The sequence below is a fragment of the Lampetra fluviatilis genome, chromosome 27, assembly GCF_964198595.1.
Source record: "Lampetra fluviatilis chromosome 27, kcLamFluv1.1, whole genome shotgun sequence".
Taxonomy (NCBI): Eukaryota; Metazoa; Chordata; class Hyperoartia; order Petromyzontiformes; family Petromyzontidae; genus Lampetra; species Lampetra fluviatilis.
The window spans coordinates 2,301,425-2,323,672 of record NC_136301.1 but is presented as its reverse complement, the minus strand read 5'-3'; the positions used below and the strand labels follow the sequence as shown (position 1 = coordinate 2,323,672).

At 49.6% G+C, this 22,248-nt stretch overlaps 2 protein-coding genes across 2 annotated transcripts; one reads left to right on the top strand and one right to left on the bottom strand.

The window, feature by feature from the left end:
• Window positions 1–1,063: 1,063 nt before the first annotated feature.
• Window positions 1,064–11,305, top strand: LOC144942514 (gastrokine-2-like). Its single transcript, XM_078869373.1, has 6 exons — window positions 1,064–1,153; window positions 2,403–2,534; window positions 7,761–7,898; window positions 9,515–9,625; window positions 9,873–10,011; window positions 10,261–11,305. The coding sequence occupies exons 1-6, from the start codon at window positions 1,109–1,111 to the stop codon at window positions 10,359–10,361; spliced, it is 666 nt and encodes a 221-aa protein (XP_078725499.1). The 5' UTR covers window positions 1,064–1,108; the 3' UTR covers window positions 10,362–11,305.
• Window positions 11,306–19,052: 7,747 nt separating this feature from the next.
• On the bottom strand, window positions 19,053–21,703 carry LOC144942444 (uncharacterized). The gene is made up of 4 exons (XM_078869317.1): window positions 21,621–21,703; window positions 20,939–21,055; window positions 20,032–20,322; window positions 19,053–19,085 (listed from the first exon to the last, which is right to left on the bottom strand). The coding sequence occupies exons 1-4, from the start codon at window positions 21,657–21,659 to the stop codon at window positions 19,053–19,055; spliced, it is 480 nt and encodes a 159-aa protein (XP_078725443.1). The 5' UTR covers window positions 21,660–21,703.
• Between the last annotated feature and the right edge of the window lie 545 nt (window positions 21,704–22,248).

The following is a 22,248-nucleotide window of genomic DNA, read 5'->3' as shown; positions in this document are numbered from 1 at the left end:
CTTCAAATCTAGAATTAGCCTGATAACTTTCATCAAAATTGTCTTATGGTTGTTATTGTTTGACTTGCAACCCACTGGGATTTTTTTGCACACAGCGTTGAAATGCGGTGCTTTTGTTTCTGGACGACTTTGATGTTTTTTCCAGGATTTTGCTGTTGCGTGTAGTCACTTTAAGATGTTTCTTGTTCATGTTTTTGTTTGTTGCGGTTGCACCCGAGTCAAGAGCCGCATGGCTCACAGGGAAATTACCTAATAAATGAAACTGAATGAAACTGAAAAACCACCAACTCGTGAAGTCAAAATTGCGGCCATATAATTTTAGACAGCTACAGACTTCATAATTTTTAGGAATCATCAGTGCAGCGTAAGCCACCATTGCCTCCTGCTGCCGTGTGTCTCGTCAGGGCTCTACGCCTGATCACCGTGGAGGAAAGTTGCTACTTTTATTCATAGTTATTTAAACGATTGTTCTCTTATTCATATTCTTGGTTCTTTCGGTAAAGTCACGTAGAAGGGAAACAATAAAATAATAAAAATATTAAACAATATTAAACAATATTTTTTATTGGCTAATATCATCAAGATCGGTGATTCCGTTGCAGTATGATGTCTTTGTAACCACAGCAGCGCCACTTATTTCAACTCAAAGCCACACTTTCTGGAATTCCCCAGCGATCAGCATGTTTTCATTACGAGTTCGGCTATTTGCATATTGCGTGTCTCTTCTGGGAGGAATGGGGGGGGGACACAAACCGAGCCCCATTATTTCACACGGGTAACGCGACACGACTGGGGGGGGGGGGCACTGAGAGAGAGGCGATGCGTGGGGTGGTTGGTGGTGGTTGGCGTTATTGTTGTAAGAAGAAGTCCACAATTCAAACATTCCCAGCCACCCCGCCCTCCACCGCGGCTTAATCCTGGCTGAAAGAAATCCCAATCCACCTCCATCACAACCACCACCGTCACCAACCTCCACCTCCTCCCTGCCTTCTTTCTCCCCCGAGCGCATCGTGCTTATAAGAGGCCGTTCGCCGTCGCGAGACGATGTCACAGAGGGAGCGGTGGAGCTGCTACTGTCGAAGTCACCCAAGAGCCGACGAGAGCCACCATGGAGAAAGGGTTTGATTCGATGGCTGCATTGGACGCCCCTCCGGTGAGACACCCCGGAGTTAGAGGGTGACCGTCAAACACCTCGTCTGTTACTGCATTCAATGTCCCTGAAGGTGTTCTCTTCCTCGCCTGGTGTACAGGAGGTCGTCGGTTCGAATCCCGACCCTGACGCTTGCTGTATATTTGGAGTTTGCGTGTCTCTCTCTCTGTTCATGTGGATTTTTCTCCGGGTCCTTCGGGGTTTCCCATCTACTTTTAGAATCAACATCACGCGTTTAGGGTATTTGGCTGCTGTACATGATCACGTGATAAGCGTAAGTCCCACTGAGCTATTCAGCTCTTTTACAGAAGCGACCTGGCTACAGAGAATGGCTCAACGAAGTGGCTTATCACGTGGACATTAATAGCAGCCAAATACTTACAAGGCATTAATTGGCAGAAAAAAACATCATAAAATAAAAACTAATGCAGGACCCTCCCGACAAAGAAACCGCAATTCAGTGTGACTTTCCTGGATAAAGAAGTGATTGATATAATAATTATGCGATATAAAGGCAGAGCAAAATTAAATATGGGTGGAGCAGTGGTGCACTGGTTAGCACTTCGCCATGTGAGCCCTGGGGCCGTGATTTCGATTCCCGGACACGACCAACATCAGTGGCGCTTGATACCTACATGTAAATACTCGTTCATTGGCTGATAACACCTCGATATATAGAGGACCGCAGAACTTGGGGGAGGAGTGGGGGGTTGGTGGATTTGCAGGTGCCCTGGATATCAGGGTTTTGATGCAGTTGATGGTTCCCAGCAGCAGGATGGGACACGGTAGCCTTCTCGAGGTGTCGCACCTCTTACGTGCTGTCGCGTTTCCTTAAACACCGCTCGTACCAAATTTCGATTTAAAGCTTTCGTGACTGCATGGATTCACATTCTTGGTTCTTTCGGTAAAGTCACGTAGAAGGGAAATAATAAAATAATAATAAAACATTTTATTTTTTTATTTTTCCCTTCTACGTGATTTTACTGAAAGAACCAAGAAGACCGCTCGTATCGTCATTTGGGCGAGATGAACATCGTTAATTTGAAAGCAGCACGATTTGGTGATCGTGTCACGCGCCGTGTCTGTGGCTGTCTCGGTCGTACCCGGCCCAGTTCAGGGTTCAGTCGCAAGTTCATCATCATCTACTCGTCGTCGCTGCTGATGCTGGTGCTGATCGAGGTGGTGGTGATCCTGTCTGTTGTGTCAGTACGATCCGTGGTTGTGTCACGCGCCGTGTCTGTGTTTGTCTCAGGCGTACCCGGCCCAGTCCAGGTTCAGCCGCAAGTTCGTCATCGTCTGCGCGTCGCTGCTGGTGCTGCTGGTCGCGGTGGTGGTGGCGGGCGTCCTGCTGGGAGTCTTCATCGGTGGCCAGAACGCGACCGAGGTACGTGTGTTCGTTTGTGTGTTCGTTTGTGTTTGTGTTCGTTTGTGTTTGTGTGTTTGTGTTTGTTTCTGTGTTCGTGTGTTTGTGTGTGTGTTTGTGTGTTCGTGTGTTTGTGTGTGTTTGTGTGATTCTGTGTGTTTGTGTTTGTTTGTGTGTGTTTGTGTGATTTTGTGTGTTTGTGTGTGTTTGTGTGTTTGTTTGTGTTTGTGTGTTCGTATGTTCGTGTGTCGCGCATTACCCAAGACTGGGATCATGTAGCCACCGCATGCCCAAGCAGCTTCTGTTTGATCCGATCGAGGGGGCGAAATGGGTGCTGCACGACCTCGAGAGTTTATGGACCTAAACTATAAAGCTATATTCTAATTAAACTATATAAACTGTAAAGACATATACTAAACTATAAAAAAAAATTTACTTTACCAGGTAAAGCCCACTGAGTTATATCGCTTTTTTAGATGCGACGTGGCCACAAATGATAGCTTGTGATGTGGATATTTATAGCAGCCAAACACCCAAAATGCATGTTTCTAAATGTGGAGGGAAAAACCGAAGGACCCGTAGAAAATCCATACGATCACGGGGAGAACATGCAAACTCCAAATATACAGGTGTCAGTGAAGTCACGTAGATAGAAAAATAGTAAAAATAATAATAAAAATAATAATGAGTGTACTGGCAGTCTAAAATATAGACTGTAGCAATGGTTATTAAACTGAGTGAGCGTACTGGCAGTCTATAATGTCGACTGGTTAACCTTATCGGCAGAGGACCGACGGGTAATGTTGGAAGCAGCAGCAGCCAGATAATCGCGCGCCGAACAATCATCGATGACCAACTCCATCATATGGCTGCAAGTTTGGTCATACGTGTTATGTATATCGTTTATTGTTCAATTTAAATCACAGTTCCTATGATTACTGTTGTTACATTGTTTTTATTGCTTTATTCTAGTGATTTGAAAACATTTGATTAATCTAAATTGTCTTATGGTTGTTGTTGTTGGCTTGCACCACATTGTGATTTTTTCACACAGCGTTTTAATACTTTTTTTTGGGGGGGTGGGGGGGGGGATATTTGCTGGTTTATTCCAGGATGTTTCTGTTGCGCGTCGTCGCTTTAAGATGTTCTGTGTTCATATTTTGTTTGTTGCGGTTGCACCCGACTCAAGAGCCGCATGGCTCACAGGGCTATGCCTAGTAAATGAAACTTGAAACTTGATTCACGACGGGGAGCCCCTCCGCTGGGAACTTCGCGGATTCTGCGGCCGTGAGAGTGAACATTATTAAACATTGATAACCAGTGGGAAATAAAAGATATGCTCAAGGGTAATGGACTTGAACGAGATTAATACTTATTTTTAGAAGCTCACGGGAGAAGATGGCACACTCGGAATGGGATAGAATTAGAATTGAGCCCATGGGAATGGCAGGGCATTATTATGATGATGACGATGATGATTAACGCTTCCTTATACGCGTGTAATAAACGACTGGACCACGATGTCTGTCTCAGTGTCCTTTATTATTCGGTTCGTGCTGTACACCCACACGGCTGTCTTTACTCCGTAGCTTCTCCACGGTGCTGACTCCAATGTCGGCCCGATCCACAACAGCAGCTCCGCTGCTGTTTCTCTCACACAGCCCCCCTTGGCTGTACTCTCTGCTGCTCTTCTCCCTCCGCAGCTCTCACAGCTTCTTGCTCTCTCTCTCTCTCTCCGCAGCTCCTCCTGGCAGCCACACCGCTGCCTCTAACAAGCAGCCCCCTCTCTCTCTCTCTCCGCAGCTCCTCCTGGCAGCCACACCGCTGCCTCTAACACGCAGCCCTCCTGGCTGTCTCCTCCCCAGCTGCACACCACTCCGCAGCTTCCTCTTATCTTCGGGGTTGGCTCCCGATGGCCGTCGGCGCCCCCCCTCTCCACACTTGCCCGCGTGGCCTCACTCTTTTCCGCTCACACCCCGACTGCCTTCCCCTTCCGGTTTACCCGCTTAAAGCCCCGAACCTTCCCCCCACGTCACATGACTCCACCCCCCGTGACGTCACCTCCGGAAGGTCGCTTACGCCCGCATTACACCACCCTCCCCCGTAGAAAAATCCCAGCCGACCTCGGCTGACTAATAGCAAATCGTAATGCGGCGAACCGAGCTTCCCCCCCTAAAGGACACTAAGCATATAATGTAACAACGAGAACAACAACAACGCAATTAACATCAACGAACGTACAAAAGCATGCAATAAATACAACTGTAAGAAAAAAATAACAAGACAGCAACAATCAACGAAACGTAAGCGATTTGGAACGTGTGCGGGTCGCCGGCCCGTCCCGGACGGTCGGCGGCCCACTCGCAGAACGGGAACGCGATGAAAGTCGAGGAATGACAGGGGGTAATCCCCCTGTCGTAGCCGGAAGTCCACCGACGTCCCGTGTCCCTAAAGAGTTAGTCTTGGGCTTGTCCTGTGACCGTGCCCGCAGCTGGGTCGGAAGAGCTGCAGGGCTCGAAGGTCCCGCAGACCTGGCAGGCGTCCTCCGAGCAGGGCCCCTCGTCCCCCGCAATGTCACGGCCGGCCTGTCTGTTTCGGAGGATCTTTAGCCGACTTGACCGGTGCCGAGGCCTCCTGCTGCGGCGGAGCCGGGAAGCGGGCCCAGCAGTCTCTGGCGTAGTGGCCCCTACGCCCGCAGCGAAAACATTCGGCCTCGTTGCGCCGAAGCGCAGGCCTCGCCTCCTGACGGCCCCGTTCTGGTAGCACCGCGCGCGGTCTCGGCCCGCCGCGTCCCGTCCATGGAGCGGAGGCGGCCGTCAGTTGTTGAGGGCCCCGGTCATCCGGAACATAGACGGCCTGCGCAGGGTTCCACCCCAACGCCTCCCCTTCTTTGACGGGCCCCCCCGTCCACGCCGTCACTTGTTTCCAGCGACGGAGGTTGAATTGCGCATCGAGACACTTAGCAGCCATCCGGGAAGTTAGCTTCTCATGCCCACACACAGGCATGGGGATCCCTAGATCCCGAGACAGCTCCAACATTTTCCCTAATATGAGAGGCTCAAGCAGGTCCTGTGGCGTCTCAGGATAAGCTGCCATGGCCAGCTCCAGCACCGCACCCCTGAACGCCACGGGCGACTCCTCTGGTGCTCGTTGTCGTTGAGCGAATCGCCGATGCGCATCATCTGGTGGCTCATAAGCATCGGCCATTTCTTGAAAAACACCACATAAAGTTGCCTTCTTATCGGTCGCTATGGAACGGAAGAATCGGACAGATTCGTCGTCCAGGAGAGTCGGCAACACCTCCAAAGCCTCCGCATCGGTCCATCTTGCTGTGCGTACCGCCGCCAAGAAGCGGCAGGCGAACGCGCTCCAGTCCCCACCGACGGAAAATTCTTTAACTGTTGTAAGGTGGCGACTCCGACTCCTCTTCCCGCCGTCTTCCAATGGTGGTGGTTGTGATGGCAAATTCAAAATGGCGTCGGCCCGCGGCGTGGCCAAGATGGCGGTTTGGCGCCACGGAGCGCGCAAAATGGCGGCCTCTTGCCGCGTGGGCAATGGCGGCGGCAGGACAGGCAACGTGGCGGCCCGCGGAGCACCACTTGCATCATCCATCGTCCCTGGCGCGACGAGATGGCATAGATGCGCCAGGACGTCCTTAAGTGCCTCCAGTTGTACCGCCATCGCTTGCCATCGTTGATCCGCGTCTGATGATGTGGACGGACCCGCCACCGCGCCAACATCCTCCACTCCTGTTCCCGTGGTCGCCTCAGCCGGGCTCTCCTCCACCACCCCAACAGGATCCGTGGTTGGAGGGAGTTCGTCGTCGTCGGACGAAGAAGCCGATGCAGGCGCCGGAGTAACTTTCTTCCTCACTTGTTTCGACATGCCGTTGCACTTCTGACGCCAGTGTAATAAACGTCTGGACCACGATGTCTGTCTCAGTGTCCTTTATTATTCGGTTCGTGCTGTACACCCACACGGCTGTCTTTACTCCGTAGCTTCTCCACGGTGCTGACTCCAATGTCGGCCCGATCCACAACAGCAGCTCCGCTGCTGTTTCTCTCACACAGCCCCCCTTGGCTGTACTCTCTGCTGCTCTTCTCCCTCCGCAGCTCTCACAGCTTCTTGCTCTCTCTCTCTCTCTCCGCAGCTCCTCCTGGCAGCCACACCGCTGCCTCTAACAAGCAGCCCCCTCTCTCTCTCTCTCCGCAGCTCCTCCTGGCAGCCACACCGCTGCCTCTAACACGCAGCCCTCCTGGCTGTCTCCTCCCCAGCTGCACACCACTCCGCAGCTTCCTCTTATCTTCGGGGTTGGCTCCCGATGGCCGTCGGCGCCCCCCCTCTCCACACTTGCCCGCGTGGCCTCACTCTTTTCCGCTCACACCCCGACTGCCTTCCCCTTCCGGTTTACCCGCTTAAAGCCCCGAACCTTCCCCCCACGTCACATGACTCCACCCCCCGTGACGTCACCTCCGGAAGGTCGCTTACGCCCGCATTACACGCGTAACAGAAAATTATACGATAGGCCTGGCTCTCAGATGCGTGTTTGGGCTGTAACGCGTTTTGTGCGGCATTACGTCCGACGTTTCGCTTCGTCGGCTTCTTCAGGAAGCGGATTCAGCCTCTCACTTTCTCCCGTAAGCAACGTCTCTGCATGTGCAGCCACGTTGTGTGACTCCACTGCTGGATGGATGACCTGGTAAACTACGAGTTGGTGAAGGTGGGGAAGGGGGGCACGGGGAGTATAGACAAGGGGGGGGGGGGCTTCGCTGCTCTTCCCTCCACTGCCTTCCACTGCCCACCACGTGGCCCTATGACGACCTGTTTGGGCATGCGGGTCACGTGTTTGAGCACTATCCAGGTTCAGCCCCGCTTAGCTTTCGAGATAGAAAGAGATCGGGCCTGATCTATTATGGGTGATTTGATCAGAGATATTTCTGAATGTAGCCTGATTCGTGTTGCGTTTGTGTGTGTGTGTGTGGGCACGCATGTGTATAATTCGGTGACGATAATCTGGAAACGTGCTGGGCGTCTCCTAAGTTGACTAAGCCTCAAATGAGTACCTGGTGTGGTGTGTAAACATCGCCACTTGGGAAACAAAAGCGACCGGGCGTGGTGCTGGCCACCCACCCCCTCGTGCACCGTGCCGGCCTTCATAGGTGCTCGCTAACAGCACTTGCCCCAAAAGTCTGTCAAGGCTCATAGGGGGGGAACCTTGTTTTTGTAATTTGGTGCCAATGAGAGCAGCTCTATAAGGTGATCGTGAAGGACAAAGATGGGAAGCCCGAGGAGCAGACGGTGCAGGTGAACCCCCAAGAGAACATCGCCACCTTCTACATCCAGAACGGCAACGTCTCCTCCACCACGCTCCTCGACTATGCCAAGGCGAGTCCATCACGCAGCAGCAGCAACATCAACGAATCAGAATCAGTATTTATACTGGAGAAATCCGATGAGCTATAAAGCTCTTTTTCACAGATGTCTAGGTGGGGTGGGTAAGAACGTTACAACAACAAAAAATACAAAAAACACGAAAGTACAAGAAAGGTAAACAACTTCTTGGTTCTTTCGGTAAAGTCACGTAGAAGGGAGATAATAAAATAATAAAACTAAAACATAATAATACAATTCTCACGACGTTTCGGCCACAACACAAGCAGCCGTCCTCAGGTGAAGAACAGGTCTGTCGGAAAGACAACATCTGAATAAACACCACCAAGCTTGACAGCCTATATTTAAGCAGGGGTTAGGGGAGGAAGAGCGCCTTGACAAAGGAATTTACATATCAACAGAGGAATTTAGCATATTTATGAAAAATGCAGATATGGGATTAGTCACTACTTGTGGAATGCGTAGTCATATTATGCCCGTGCATTATGTGGGATTAAAGGTAAACAAATTACCCAAACACAAACAAATACAACTAAACCGTCCCCATACTACCAGGCAAAGCCCACTGAGGTATGAAATCATTTTTCAAAAGCGACCTGGCCACAAATGGTAGCTCAACAAAGTGGCCTATCATTTGGACATTTATATCACCAAAATAATCTAAATCATCTAAATCATCTTAATGCATGTTTCTAAATGTGGAGGTAGGACCCCAAGAAAGAAATCGATGCCAACCACGGAGAGAGTGACAGGCAAACCACATCTGCAGCCAAGAACCCAGCTCCCACAGCAGAAACATCCACATGGCCCGCATCGATGAGCATCCCCAACACCTCCTAGACCTCTAACTGCGGCACCGTGCCCATGATCTACATGTCCGCCGTATACTCCACCACCTCCTAGACCTGCAACGTCACCTCCACCATTCTGCACCTCCGGCACTACCTCCAGGGTCTACAATTCTGATATCACTTCCATTGCCATCTCTGAGGTTTTGAGTAACACCTAAACATTGAAACACTTACACCATCAGCCCCTAAATCTCCAACACCTGCACAAACTCTACCACCTCCACCGCCCATGACCTGACATCCCTTGCCACATTCAACACCATCTGCTAGACCTTGGAGACACAACCACACCACTAGCCACCAAACATGCATCTTCATACACCACCATCTACAAAAACTCCACAGCCATCTTCACCACATCGCAGTCCGTACATGCCACGACCATTATCACCTATAGCTCCACCGCCACCACCAACCCTCTTGGACCTTAGTATCCTCGCAATCTTTCATTTTAAAGACATGAAGTATATTAACAATACCAACATAGTCATGAGTCATAACCACTTCTGTAGTGACAGCCGAACATTACTATTGTGCTCCTAACACAATGCACTCTCGCATCAATGTGCACTGATGCCTACTTTATTGAGGGAAATTTTGGCACGTTAAAAAAAGATTGATCGAGTTATAGAAAAAATATGATGATAATGATTCGATGGTCATGGTGATGTTGACGATGTTGACGATGGGGACCACACTGATGATGACTGTGATGTTGGTGATGATGATGATGTCGATGGTGATGTTGACGTTTTGTAGAACCTCGTGGTGATGAGAACGAACGACCCGGGCGAGTGCTACGCGCGGAAACTTGGCGCCGAGGATGTCCCGTCGCTCTCCAAGCTGAGAGACAGCCTCAAGAACCTCAACGTGAGCCCAACAACACGAACAACACGAACCAACACCATCACTGGCACCATTAGCAGCACTGGTATTCATGATTGATGCTGTGATTAATAATGGTGGTGATGCTCCTAGAATTGATGATGACGATAATGATAACGATGTTGTTACTACTGCTGCTAATGATGATGATAATGATATATCAAAAAGTGCAGGAGAGAGATGACAGCGATGAATGATGATGACGACGATGTTGATGATGGGCGTGTCACAGGGTAAGACGGTTCAGGAGAAGGACAACCCGGATGCCTCCTCCTTCGTTCCGGGTCCAGAAATCTTCGACCGATCCCTGTTCGGCCGCAGCTCCGGCCTCCTCTGCAAGGACGTCAGAACATTCTGGCTCGTCAAGGGCAGTGAGTACGGCTCTGAGTCCACAACTCAACACTGAGTACAGTTCTTTAGCACAGAACCCAAATACTGAGGAGAAGACGACAGAGTGTAGAACTCACGGCACAAAGTAGAACGCGGGTGGGGAACTTATTCCCCTACCGAGGGCCAAAGACCACCGTCCGTCACTGCGAGAGGTCCTTGCCTACTCGTTGAAGGTACCCAGCGTCGACCACGGCTCCTCTCAACTCACTCCTCTCCCGTTCTCTTCGCAGACCCGACCACACGTGGGTGGTGGAACAAAATCAAGAACGCCGTTGTCAAGGTGTGCAGCATCATCCCCTGCTACATTGGTGTCACCATCCCATTCGGTTAATGATGGACTCAGAGAGATGGTTCTCTGACCAGGCCTGGCAATGCCCCAACCACTCAGATGCCAATGTTCTAATAATCCTACCAACCATAGGGCAATATCCTGTGACCCTACCATCCAGAGACCAATTTCTAATGACCTGACCACTCAGAAACAAGTTTCCAATCACCCGACCACCCCAGAGACAAATGGCCAATGACTCATCCATCCAATGTTAATGGAAGGTTGAGTCCAGATTGAGGAGGCTAAAAACTGCATGTTGGGATGGAAAGTTCAAGTCTCAGGTGACGAGGCATGCAGGTGGATTCACTTAATGGCTGGAAAGGAATGGGTGGAAGTGGCTTCATCATCAGCACTAAAGATCCATAGACTTACACAGAGATCCATAGACCCGCAGAGAGAACCATAGACTCACAGTGAGACCCATGGACTTGCAAAGACCCATAGACTTACACAGAGGTCCATAGACTTACAGAGAGCCCCACATACTTACAAAGACCCATATACTTACACAGAGACATCCATCTACGTACAAAGACCCAAATACTTACAGACATCAATAGACTAACAGAGAAACCCATATACTTACAAAAACCCATAAACTTACACAGAGATCCATAGACCCACACAGAGACCCAATGAGAACCCTGAATGCACTCCGAGTGGCTTCATCGTTAGCGCTGTCTCTACCACATGGGCGCACGCATTAATATCGTTTTTTTCTCCTCACAGACTTTCTATATTGTTTTCCAAATATTATAGGGTGGTTTGTTTTTCCATTTCAGGAATGCATTATCTGAAAACGAGTGCACGTTATATATGTACTCAATTTAATGACCCCGTATTTTAATAAAGATATTCCATAGAGTGATTGCAACTTTCAATTATTTTGTTTCTTAATGGTCTGTCCTGATGTTTTAATCACTGAACCGATGTTTTTATGAGTAATCAGCAACGTGTGCATTAAACTGCGAATGTGAAAGCTCACTTTTGGACCGCGTCATCATTACTTTTTCCATTGTTGATGCACGCCAAACACACTTCTATTTTTTCTTCAGGGTATTTAAGGAATACGGTCTGTTCTCCTATAACGCGTGTGTTCATTGGATATAACGCGATGAATGTATTAGGGAACACATTTTTTTGTTAGAACGCGGATGCGAATTGGATATAACGCGATTGAGTGATCAGAAACTGCGTAGCGCGAGTAGGAATAAGCGCTCGTACGGCTGCCTCTGCGTAGCATCACACGGGGCATTGGGATGCTGCTGGATGCTTCGAGACGCGACCCACGCGCCTCAGTCTTTGTTGGGCCTGCATACACGTGTCACGTGATATCGCGCACTGTGCTTTACCCCCATCTATATATATAAAAGGGAAATTTGTGAATGTGTGTCTTTTCGAAATGTTTAGCATACTTCCCAACATGCAACAAACTTTAAATTTGGCATGTGGGTAGCTTCCAGACTGTACACAATGCAAAAAGTGTAAAAATAGACTTTTGCATTTGGGGGGGGGGGGGGGGGGCGCAATAATGTATATATTTTGCACGGCTAGTGAGCGGTGACGTCACTTCTGTGATGTCACCCGCATGCGGCAGCGTCACGCAGTGTGCCTGCTGACGTCACGCACCCCCCACCCCCCGCGTAGGCCGTGTATTAATCCAAGACAAGAATCGGGCGAAGCCGGGTAGTAAAGCTAGTGTAGTATATATTATTTATCATAACGAGATTTTTCCATAACGCGATGTTCTTCATGGACGCAACTACAACCGCGTTATAGAACAGACTTCAACTCAAATATGCAGGCAGGTTCTTAAAAATGAAAGGCTCGTCTGAGTGGCTACTGCCCGACTTTTCAGGCAGTCCGCACGAAATCTTCAGGTCGTCTCCAAGAACGCCCAGAGAGGGGTGGGGTGGCATGCACCACGCCCGGCCGCCTTTGTCTCCCCAGCGGCGATGTTTACACACCACACGCCAGGTACTCCTTTGAGGCTGATTCGGCCTAGGGGATGCCCTGGACCGGTTCAGATTATAATCGTCACTGGGTGTTGGCCGTGAACGGGGTTCGTAGCGCAGCACCGCGCTAACCGCTGCACCACCGCTCCCCATCCGGCGAGCAGTAACGAGTCACTTCCACGCACACGTGCGGTTTGGTGAAGTAACATTTTATTTTTTGTTCCAACAACTCGGGCATGCGACGAACAAAGAGAATAGCGAAGCGTATTTAAAAAATAAATCAAAAGTGTATTCGTACAATGTGAAGGACGTCCGCCTGTTGTTTCTCTGTAGCGGCCATTGCTGGCGCCCCTTGATGTGGTTTACACGTTTGTGGAAAATCGCCTGGTGAGGCTGATTGTTGTTGTTGTTATAATCACGAGCGAAACGTCGCAATACTCAAATTGTAAATGGTGCGGGGTTTACTCTCCGACACAACCGGTGTGCTGAAGCCCTCAACTAATTGGCGCGTTTTTGTTTACGTGACAAACCTCACTAATTGGCTGTGTCGGGTGGTGGTGAGTGAACGACACACGTTTACATTTGCGCGATTTAACCCCAAACGAAAATCCTTGATTATCGTTGTTGTTGTTTACTGGAGTGTTGTGATCGCCGACCTAAAGGTAATTCGCTCCGTGCTGAATGCGTTTGGTTTGTCAAGAAGCGGAGGATGCCGTTTGCGCTGTGTTGTTGTTTATTTACCCGTACAATAGATTTAACAAACACCCCTTCATGCTCAATCACCGCGTGCGTCTTCTGCGATCTGATGAAATTGGGGAGCATTCCCCGTGATTCGGCCGGTGTAGGCTTACCTGTAATGAATTACGTGTAAAATTGTGCACTTTGTAGCATATGGGAACCTAACAAACCATTTTTCACAGCTACTGGTAGCCAGGTGCGTTTCTTTACGATGATGATGATGATAAGAGAAGGCAGTGGTGATCAGTGGTGATCAGGGATTGGACCCCGGGCCCAATTTAGATTTGGGCTAACTTCTGGACCGGTAAGCTGCATGTAAGTCAAATTGATATTACTTGAATGTCAATCGACGGACAGGGAGTCGCTAATGTTAACTGGCTGTCGATTGAGTTGTTGGTGGTTAATGAATATATGTACGACTGAGACTTTGATATTAAAGTTGATTTGAATATGTAAAATACTCATAATATTTGGGTCTAAAATATTAACACTGGCGCTCAATCCCATCAACAGAGGAATTCGGCTGCGGTGTTGTTGTGACGTGGGAGGGTGTCCCTCTGATCGCTATTGCAGATATTGCAGATACGCCATTGCCCTTCTGAAAATGACTTTAAATAAACTTTTGCCGTTTCACAACCGACCCCCCCCCCCCTTGGCGCTCAGCTGTTGTGGAGTCGCCCCACTTCTCCGGAGGGCAGAACAGAGCACAGAGTGACGACTACTCATCGTCTTCAAACTTTATTATTTTTACCGCTGTTGTCGCTGTCTGTTTAGCCAACCTGTGCGCACCCCACCCCCCCTCGAAAGGATTCAAGAGGGGATACAGCAGACCGACTACATGTACATATACTGTAGTTGTAACTAGAACCATCCAAAAGGGAAAATGTTAGATTTTGGGCAGACAAAAATTGGTGGTGGTGGTGGGGAGATAAAATATTTAACGTTTTATTTTTTTAAACTTGAGGCCTCATGACAGTTTCCAACCGGTGGGTTTCTGAAGGGTGATTTTTGGACGAGTTGCGACGTGAAAGCCAACAGAGAGCAGAAGCGCACAAACCCCGCGTGTAGTTTAAGATTATAAATCACCGTGACCCGACTACTCGTTCCACCCATATTGATTAACCTAACGCAGGGCCTTACCAACAAGTGCCTCTCAACAATCTAACGCGACCATGAAAGACAAAAGCTGATCGTAAGACATTGATTGAAGATACATAATCTTTTGCTCCTCCACGACCAGCATTTTGCCCGGGTATTGGGGTCTGTAACAGGAGAGAGAAATAAGCAACACAGATGTGAGTTTGCAGTTCATACTCTTTGGTTCTTTCGGTAAAGTCACGTAGGTATAAAATAAAATAAATCACGACGTTTCGATCGCAACACAAGCGACCGTCATCAGGTGGAACAGATACAGCAGGAGAACTGCTGACACAGGAGAAAGAGCTGCTGCAACAAGAGTTTATATCGGATTTTGGTGGGCTCAACCCAAGGGTAAGTGGGCGGAGCTAGAGATGGAATTTGTACGTAAATGTGAGAGATTAGCGTGTCAATGTGAGACGGTCCCAGCCACCAGAGGTGGCGGGGATCCTGTGCCTGGGCTGCCTCACAGATATTTAGCCTGGTGATGTACTCAGAGAGTCGGAAATAACAGCTGAAATAGGCAGGTCAGATGGAAACATCACAGTCAGTTAAGACTTTACTTGGTTAATAACGTCCTTCCAATGATTGCTCAGTTTGTATCCATCTTCTCGGTTGAAGTTGTGTCTGTGTTTATATATCTAGATGGCTTCATGAACAAATCTCTAATAGCTGGTGGGTTTGCAGAGTACCTTCGTCTTGGAAAAATCAATTTCGTGTGAGCCCACAGCGTTAAAACAATGATCAGCAACGGCAGAGGTATTGGTCCTGCCTTGTGTTCACGAATGCGGTCCGAGACATGTTGTGTCGTTTCCCCAATGTAACTGCTGCCGCAACCACAACTCAGTTTGTAGACACCAGGGATTTGCATGTCAGAAATCACATCCTTTACAGATGGGATTACATCACGGATTTTGTGTACTGTGTTGAAACGAACCTGGATCTTGTGCTTGTTTAAGATTTTGAAAATCTTTTTGGTAACCCCTGCTATGTACGGTAAAGTGATGGTTTTGGTTGGATCCTCAGAAGGTTGTCTCCCCATGGCTGGTGAAGCAGCTTCGCGGATTGTACGGTCCGAGTTACCGTTCATCCTGAGGGCTTGGTGTATGTGCTCCAACTCACTAGTTAGGTGGTGCTGGTCAGAGAAGCAACGGGCCCTATGTTGTAGTGTTTTGATGAGGGAATTCTTCTGGGCTGGATGGTGGTGGGAGTCCGGCTTTAGATAGGCATCCGTGTGGGTGGCTTTCCTGTAGACCGAATGTCCCAACAAGCCATCAGGTCGCTTCTCGATCAAAACATCAAGGAATGGTAGCTTGCCATTCTTTTCCACTTCCATGGTGAATTTGATAGATGGGTGTATGGAATTGATGTGGTTGAGAAATTGGTTCAGTGCTGGCAGGCCATATGGCCAGATGACGAATGTGTCATCTACGTATCTCTTCTACAAGGAAGGATATGGGGTGGATGTCTGGATGGCATCTGTTTCAAATTTATCCATGAAAACATTTGCTACCACTGGCGATAAGGGAGAACCCATTGGGGTACCCTCATTCTGTTTGTAGAATGTACCATTCCAGGTGAAGTATGTGTTGGTAAGACAGTTGCTTACCAAAGATGGTACATCTGGATTCAGTCCTTGTTGGACTAAGTCTTCAATGATTGCAATGGTGTCAGGTACAGGTACATTGGTGAACAGAGAGACTACATCGAAACTGACAAGCAAATCATCCGGAGACAGCGAGATGTCCTTGATTAGAGAAACCAAGTGAGCTGAGTTAAGTACAGCTGAGATGGACTTGCCCGTGAAAGGAAGCAGGGTCTCAGACAGAAATCGAGCCAGTTTGTAGGTGGGTGAGTTCATGGTGCAGTTCTTAATTTGCTCATTCAGGATTCCATTTCCAGCCAGGGTCGCTAAACACAGCTGCGTCATCCTCGGAATCATCACCACGCCATCTCTCAGTGTAATCCACCTCGCACATGCGCACGAGCTGATTTAATCAACTAAACTTTACACTTCTTTTTTTACCAGGTAACACCAACTGAGCTGTGCAGATCTTTTTCATAAGCGACCTGGCCACAAATGATAGCTCAACGAAGTGGCTTAACACGTGGAAATGTACAGCAGCCAAATACTCTAAACGCGTGATGTTTATTCTAAATGTGGAGGGGAAAATCCGGAGGACCCGGAGAAAAATCCATTCGACCACGGGGAGAGAGACACACAAGCCCCAAATATACAGCAGCAGGCGTCAGGGTCGGGGTCGAACCCACGACCTCCTGTACACCAGGCGAGGTAGTTAACATCGCGGCAGTGGATGCCATTTTGGGCGCGTTCCCTTCTTTGGCTGACGTTAGTCTCGACCATGATTCATCATCATCCCGTCATCGTCATCATCTTCGTTGTTGCAATCAGCATGCAATGGCGTGACAGAATTAACAATCCATTGCTGTACTGCCATCTCCTGGCTACCTCAGGCGGCTGCTACAGAGAGAAATCGCATGACAATAAAACCATGGAGATTGGGTGGCCAAGTCGAGACCATCAACACACTGAGAAGAACCCGGTCTAATCACAGGCCTGGATTCGAACCCAGGATCTCAGCGATCGATGCCAGCTCAGAGCTTTGACCTCTGAGCTACCCGGACACCTCACCTGAGCATGAATGTAAAGTAAATTGTCTAATAACTAAGTATCCGCCTCGTGTTAGAAAGCCCGAACGCGCAGCCTAGACATGCATTGTTCTCTAGTCAGCGCCGAGTTCTCATTGCCAAGGTCCGTACTCAGCTCTGTCCCCTGTGTTGGCTTGTGCACTCAGAGATGTACTCACCGCCCTGGACGAGCCAGAACGATCTCACGTCTTGGCAGAGGAGGCTGGCGCTGCGGCTGAACAGGGATCGGTCGAAGATCTCGGGACCAGGGATGAACGATGTAGAGCTTGAGTTGTTGCTCTCCTGCGCCGGCTTACCCTGTGAAGTAATAATCAACCCCATCACCACCACCACCATGGTGCAAGTGGTGGTTGTGGTGGAGCTGGTATAAGTGGTGATTGCGGTAGCGTTTATGTGGTAGAGGTTCTGGTATTAGTTGTGGTTAGTGTAGTGGTTAGAGCACTGCGCTACGAACACAGCGACCCGAGTTCGATTCCCGCGTATGACGGCCACCATCAGTGATGATTATCTGAACCGGTCCTGGGCCTCCCCTAGGTAGAGTCAGCCTTAAATAAATACCTAGTGTGGTATGTAAACATCATCAATGGGGAGACAAAGGCGGCCGGGCGTGGTGTAGGCCACACCACTCCTCGTGTGCCGTTCTAGTCTTACTATTTACTATTTTACAATTACTATTTTTTTTACTTTACTGGATAAGGCCCACAGAGCTATGTAGCTCTTTTTAAGAAGCGACATGGGTGCAAATAATAGCAAGTTGAAATAAGTGGCTTATTTCGCGGAAATTGATAATAGCCAAATACTCTTAAGTGCGTGTTTGTAAATGTGGAGGGAAAACCCGGAGGACCCGGACAAAAATCCACGCCACCACGGGGAGACACGCAAGCTCCAAATACACAGCAGGCGTCAGGGTCGGGATCGAACCCACGACCTCCTGTACATCAGGCGAGGTTGTTAACATCTCCTAGCCACCGTGATGATGATGATGAGAGAGAGAGACACGTAAACTCCAAATATACAGCAGGCGTCAGGGTCGGGATCGAACCCACGACCTCCTGTACACCAGGCTTGCCAACAGCACTTGCCCCAACACTCTGTTAAAGGTTATACAGGGGATCTTTTGTCTTTGTTTCGAGGTGAGGTAGTGGTGCTCTTGGTAGTGGTGCTACTCTGAGTGGTTGCTGGTCTCACGTTGAGGTTCTTGAGGCTGTTGCTGAGATCTGACAGCGACGTGAAGTTTCCGCCCTCCATTTTCCGAACGTAGCAGCTGTCAAGGTTGTTTGTTCTCAGCACCATCAGCATCTGTCGAACATCATCACGATCGTAATCATCATTATCATCATCGCTGCTTTCGAATTAATGACCTTAAAACATATGAATAATTCATCATCGTTAATAAACTAATAGCACGTACATGAATCATCAATGATCACATAGCACTAATATTCTTGCTAAAGAATGAGTCTTCGTGGTGATCGAAGGTAGTGGTGATGATTAAAAACTAAGGTGGTTGTGTTTGAGAACTTGATGATGGTGGTCGAGGAGGTGATGAATGAGATGTGTAGGAGGTTATACTCGTAGGAACTGACTGGTTCCACCAGCCCACAGGAGATTATTGTGTCCATCCGTCGTGCAGGGAGGGGCTGGGTGGGGAGGGAGGGGCTGGGTGGGGAGGGGCTGGGTGGGGAGGGTGGGGCTGGGTGGGGAGGGGCTGGGTGGGGAGGGGCTGGGTGGGGAAGGGCTGGGTGGGGAGGGGCTGGGTGGGGAGGAATGGCTGGTCACCCCGTGGTGCTCTTATAAAACTCAACGTTTAACCTACTCACGCCGGCTTGTGCCCGCCCTCACAGTCGGGCATATTTGCGGAATACACCACGCCGCCGTTGACCCTGGCCATTGACCGAGCAACCCAACGTTCCTACCAGCTCCCTCCGCAGGAATGTGTTAAAGAGGTGATGATGCTGGATTCGTTTTAGATGGGGTCGACCAGGGGTCGGTGGCAAGTGGAGGTATAGGAGGATACATCGGAGGTGGAGGAGACGTTGTGCAGGTGATGTTACTGTGGTGTGGGGTCGTTGTGAGTGGTAATCGTGGTGATTGTGGCTCGAGGTGAGATTTTAGAAGTGTATTGGAGGTGTAGGACATGTGTAGTTTGCAAACAGCAGTTGCATTATGTTCGAGTTTGCAGACAGTGAGGTCAGCTCAAGATAAGCAGGTGCAGGCGGGTGGCCTTGGTGACAGCAGACAGAGAGACCCCAGCAATTAGGGAAAGAGGCAGTGATTGGCTGGCTGCAAATGCAAACGCGGAGTAGGTGCCACGGAGGCGAGAGATAGTGGCGATAAGGGGGAGAACACGTGCGTGAGGCGTGGGGAGGACGCCGGCTTCATGAGGACCGTCTGGGGGCACTTAATGAGGAGGAGGATAAAAGGGAACGTGTGAGGAAGAGGAGTTGAGTTGGTTGGAGTGAAGACAAGACCCCACTCCCCACAACTCATCCTCTCCAGCGGTGTTGGCTGATCCCCCGCTGGAGGCTAGGGCGAGGTTGGGGGAGTGAGGGTAGACAGGCTAGCAGTAGAGAGGCTAGCGGAATCCTAAGTGTGAGTGTGAGAAGGCTTGCAGAGTGTACAGTAAGAGGCTAGCAGTGGAGAAGCTTGCAGAGTGCAACATAGCATGCTAGCGGAGCGAGAGAGCAGTACAAGAGGGAGAAACGAGCAGTAGAAGAGGGAGAGTGGCGACGGAGTCGCGTGGTGTTGAACACGATGAGTTCTGTCCGAATAAAGTGACACAGGATAAAAATAAGTTGTCCGTGTGAAATAACACCACGACACATGTAAGTGGTATAGGGAGCGGTTAGTAGACTGCGCTATGAACCCGGCAGACCTAGTTCGATTCCCGCACACGGCCAACACCAGTAACGATTGTCTGAATCGGTCCTGGGCCTCCCCCAGCTCGACTCAGCCTCAAATGAGTACCTGGTGCGATGTGTAAACATCACCACTGGGGAGACAAAGGCGGCCGGGCGTAGTGTTGGTCACCCACCCCCTCGTGTGCCTTCATAGGTGCTCGCTAACAGCACTTGCCCCCAACATTCTGTTTAGGCTATACGGGCAAGGAGGGGGGGGGTCTTTATTGTAAGTGGTGGTTGCCTTGATGGAGATGATACTGGAGATGGTACTGGAGGTGATGTTGGAGGTGGGTGTTGGTGAAAATGGTGCTGGAGTTGGTGGAGGTGTTGGTGGAGATGATGTTCAAGGTAGTTGCGGTGTTGGTTGCTGGAGGTGAATGAGATGATGATGATGCTGCTGCTGCTACTGCGTGGTGGACTTACCGTGTTGAAGTCGAGGAGCACGGTGGAGGAGAGGTTGGCACTCTGGATGTAGAAGGTGGCGATGTTCTCCTTGGGATTCACCTGCACCGTCTGCTGCTCAACTTTGCCGTCATCATTCTTCATGGACAACTGGTAGAGCTGCACACACACATACACACACACGTGCTCATATAAGCATGAATATACACACACACACCAAATACAAATATACAACAGCCGGTACATTGAGTGTGAACACACAAATCGACATCACTCGGAGACAGGTCAGTGGCACACGTCCATCTAAATCAGTTTACTTCAAACATTTTCAGAGGTGGGGGGGGGGGCACTTTCGCCGATAAGACATCATCAGCGTGAGGGCTGGTGGTGTTTTCACTCTTAGTGTATTGTCGGGGGCCACACTAAAGGCGATTAGCGGCCGCCAGTGGCCCACGGGCCTTGCAAGGAAGAACGCCGATCTATCTACACCAACTGCCATGGCTGCCGGCGCTCTCCAGTATCCTGCTATCGAACATCTTGCGAGATGCTGCTGTACTCTTGAGCGGTAATCGAACCCGGGTCGCCGGGTTCGTAGCTTGGCGCGCTACCCGCTACACTACCGCGCACGCCACCCGCTACACTACCGCGCACGCCACACGCTACACTACCGCACACGCTACACGCTACACTACCGCACACGCTACACGCTACACTACCGCGCACACTACCCGCTACACTACCGCACACGCTACACGCTACACTACCGCACACGCACCTCCGTTGCGTTCTTGCCCCCAATGAAGACGCCCAGCAGCACGGCCGTCACCACCACCACGATCAGCAGCAGCAGCGTCGCGGAGATGACGATGAACTTGCGGCTGAACCTGGACGACTGAAACAATCACAACGCAAACTGAAAACTGTTTCTGATTTTACCAGGCAAAGCCCACTGAAATATGCAGCTCTTTTTCAGAAGCGACTGACCTGGCCACAAATGATAGCTCAACAAAGTGGCTTATCATCATGTGGACATTTATAGACGCCACATACTCGAAACGCGTGATGTTCATTCTAAACGTGGAGGGGAAAACCGGAGAACCCGGAGAACTATCCACGCGACCACGGGGAGAGCGAGATGCAAACTACAAACATACAGCAGGCGTCAGGGTCGGGATCGAACCCACGACCTCCTGTATATCAGGCGAGGTAGTTAACATCTCGCCACCGTGACGCCCAAAAGACATGACCACCACCCCACCGATACAGCAATAATCACCACCACTGACAACAACACAGCACACGTGATAATCACCAACACACTGACACAGCGCATCACACAGCCACTACAACTGAAACGTACGAGCGAAAACAAAACGACAACAACGAAAAAGTGCATCTTATGAAAGGCTGTGGAGATCCAAGATGTCTGGGGTTGTCGTCTGGCTCGCGGGTCTCACCGAAGAGGTGTCGCTACCCAGGATGCGATCTTTCTCCATGATGCTGAAGGGGCTCTCAGTGACTGTCAGTGACCCCCTCTCTCTGTGCGTGCTGCTCCTGGTGAGACCAGGTCTCGGTAGGTCTCCTTATATACACAAGGCCATGGCTCGGGTGATAGCGAGCCCTTTTGATGGGCTGACTTGCATTTCTGACAAATACGTGTATAGATGTGGGTGCGATGTTCCAAACAATGCACATTTATTTCTATTGAATCTCGTGTTTGATCTCGTATCTCAAAACTAAATGGTCCTAAAATTTACGGTGCTTTGAGAATCTGTCAAAACAGACACGCGATATGCGTGTGTTTGTGATGTCGGATTAACTAAACATTTGCATTTGTCTCTACGTAGTTTCGTTTCATTTTTTTCGCGACACACGGAGATATGCGTTCTAAGCTTTTCAAACTCGCCTCACGTTCTCTCTCTCTCGAGAGAGAGAGATGCTTTGCAGTAAACATATTGCAATATCAACTCACGAATGGCAAAAACAAATCATTACATTTCAAGTTACTTGGGTGGTGTTTAGTTTCGCCGATTTGGAGCAAATAAAATCTACATTTTACCGGTTGAAACCAGTTGTCGGGAATGG

Bases quoted from the DNA above. Each gene is read 5' to 3' on its own strand.
- LOC144942514 (XM_078869373.1), top strand. From the start codon at position 1,109: ATGGAGAAAGGGTTTGATTCGATGGCTGCATTGGACGCCCCTCCG. The intron at 2,535-7,760 runs GTACGTGTGTTC...CAATGAGAGCAG, and splicing joins GTGGCCAGAACGCGACCGAG to CTCTATAAGGTGATCGTGAA. The intron at 9,626-9,872 runs GTGAGCCCAACA...GGCGTGTCACAG, and splicing joins ACAGCCTCAAGAACCTCAAC to GGTAAGACGGTTCAGGAGAA.
- LOC144942444 (XM_078869317.1), bottom strand. From the start codon at position 21,659: ATGGAGAAAGATCGCATCCTGGGTAGCGACACCTCTTCG. The intron at 21,056-21,620 runs GTGAGACCCGCG...TGATTGTTTCAG, and splicing joins TGGGTAGCGACACCTCTTCG to TCGTCCAGGTTCAGCCGCAA. The intron at 20,323-20,938 runs GTGCGTGTGCGG...GTGTGTGTGCAG, and splicing joins GGGGCAAGAACGCAACGGAG to CTCTACCAGTTGTCCATGAA.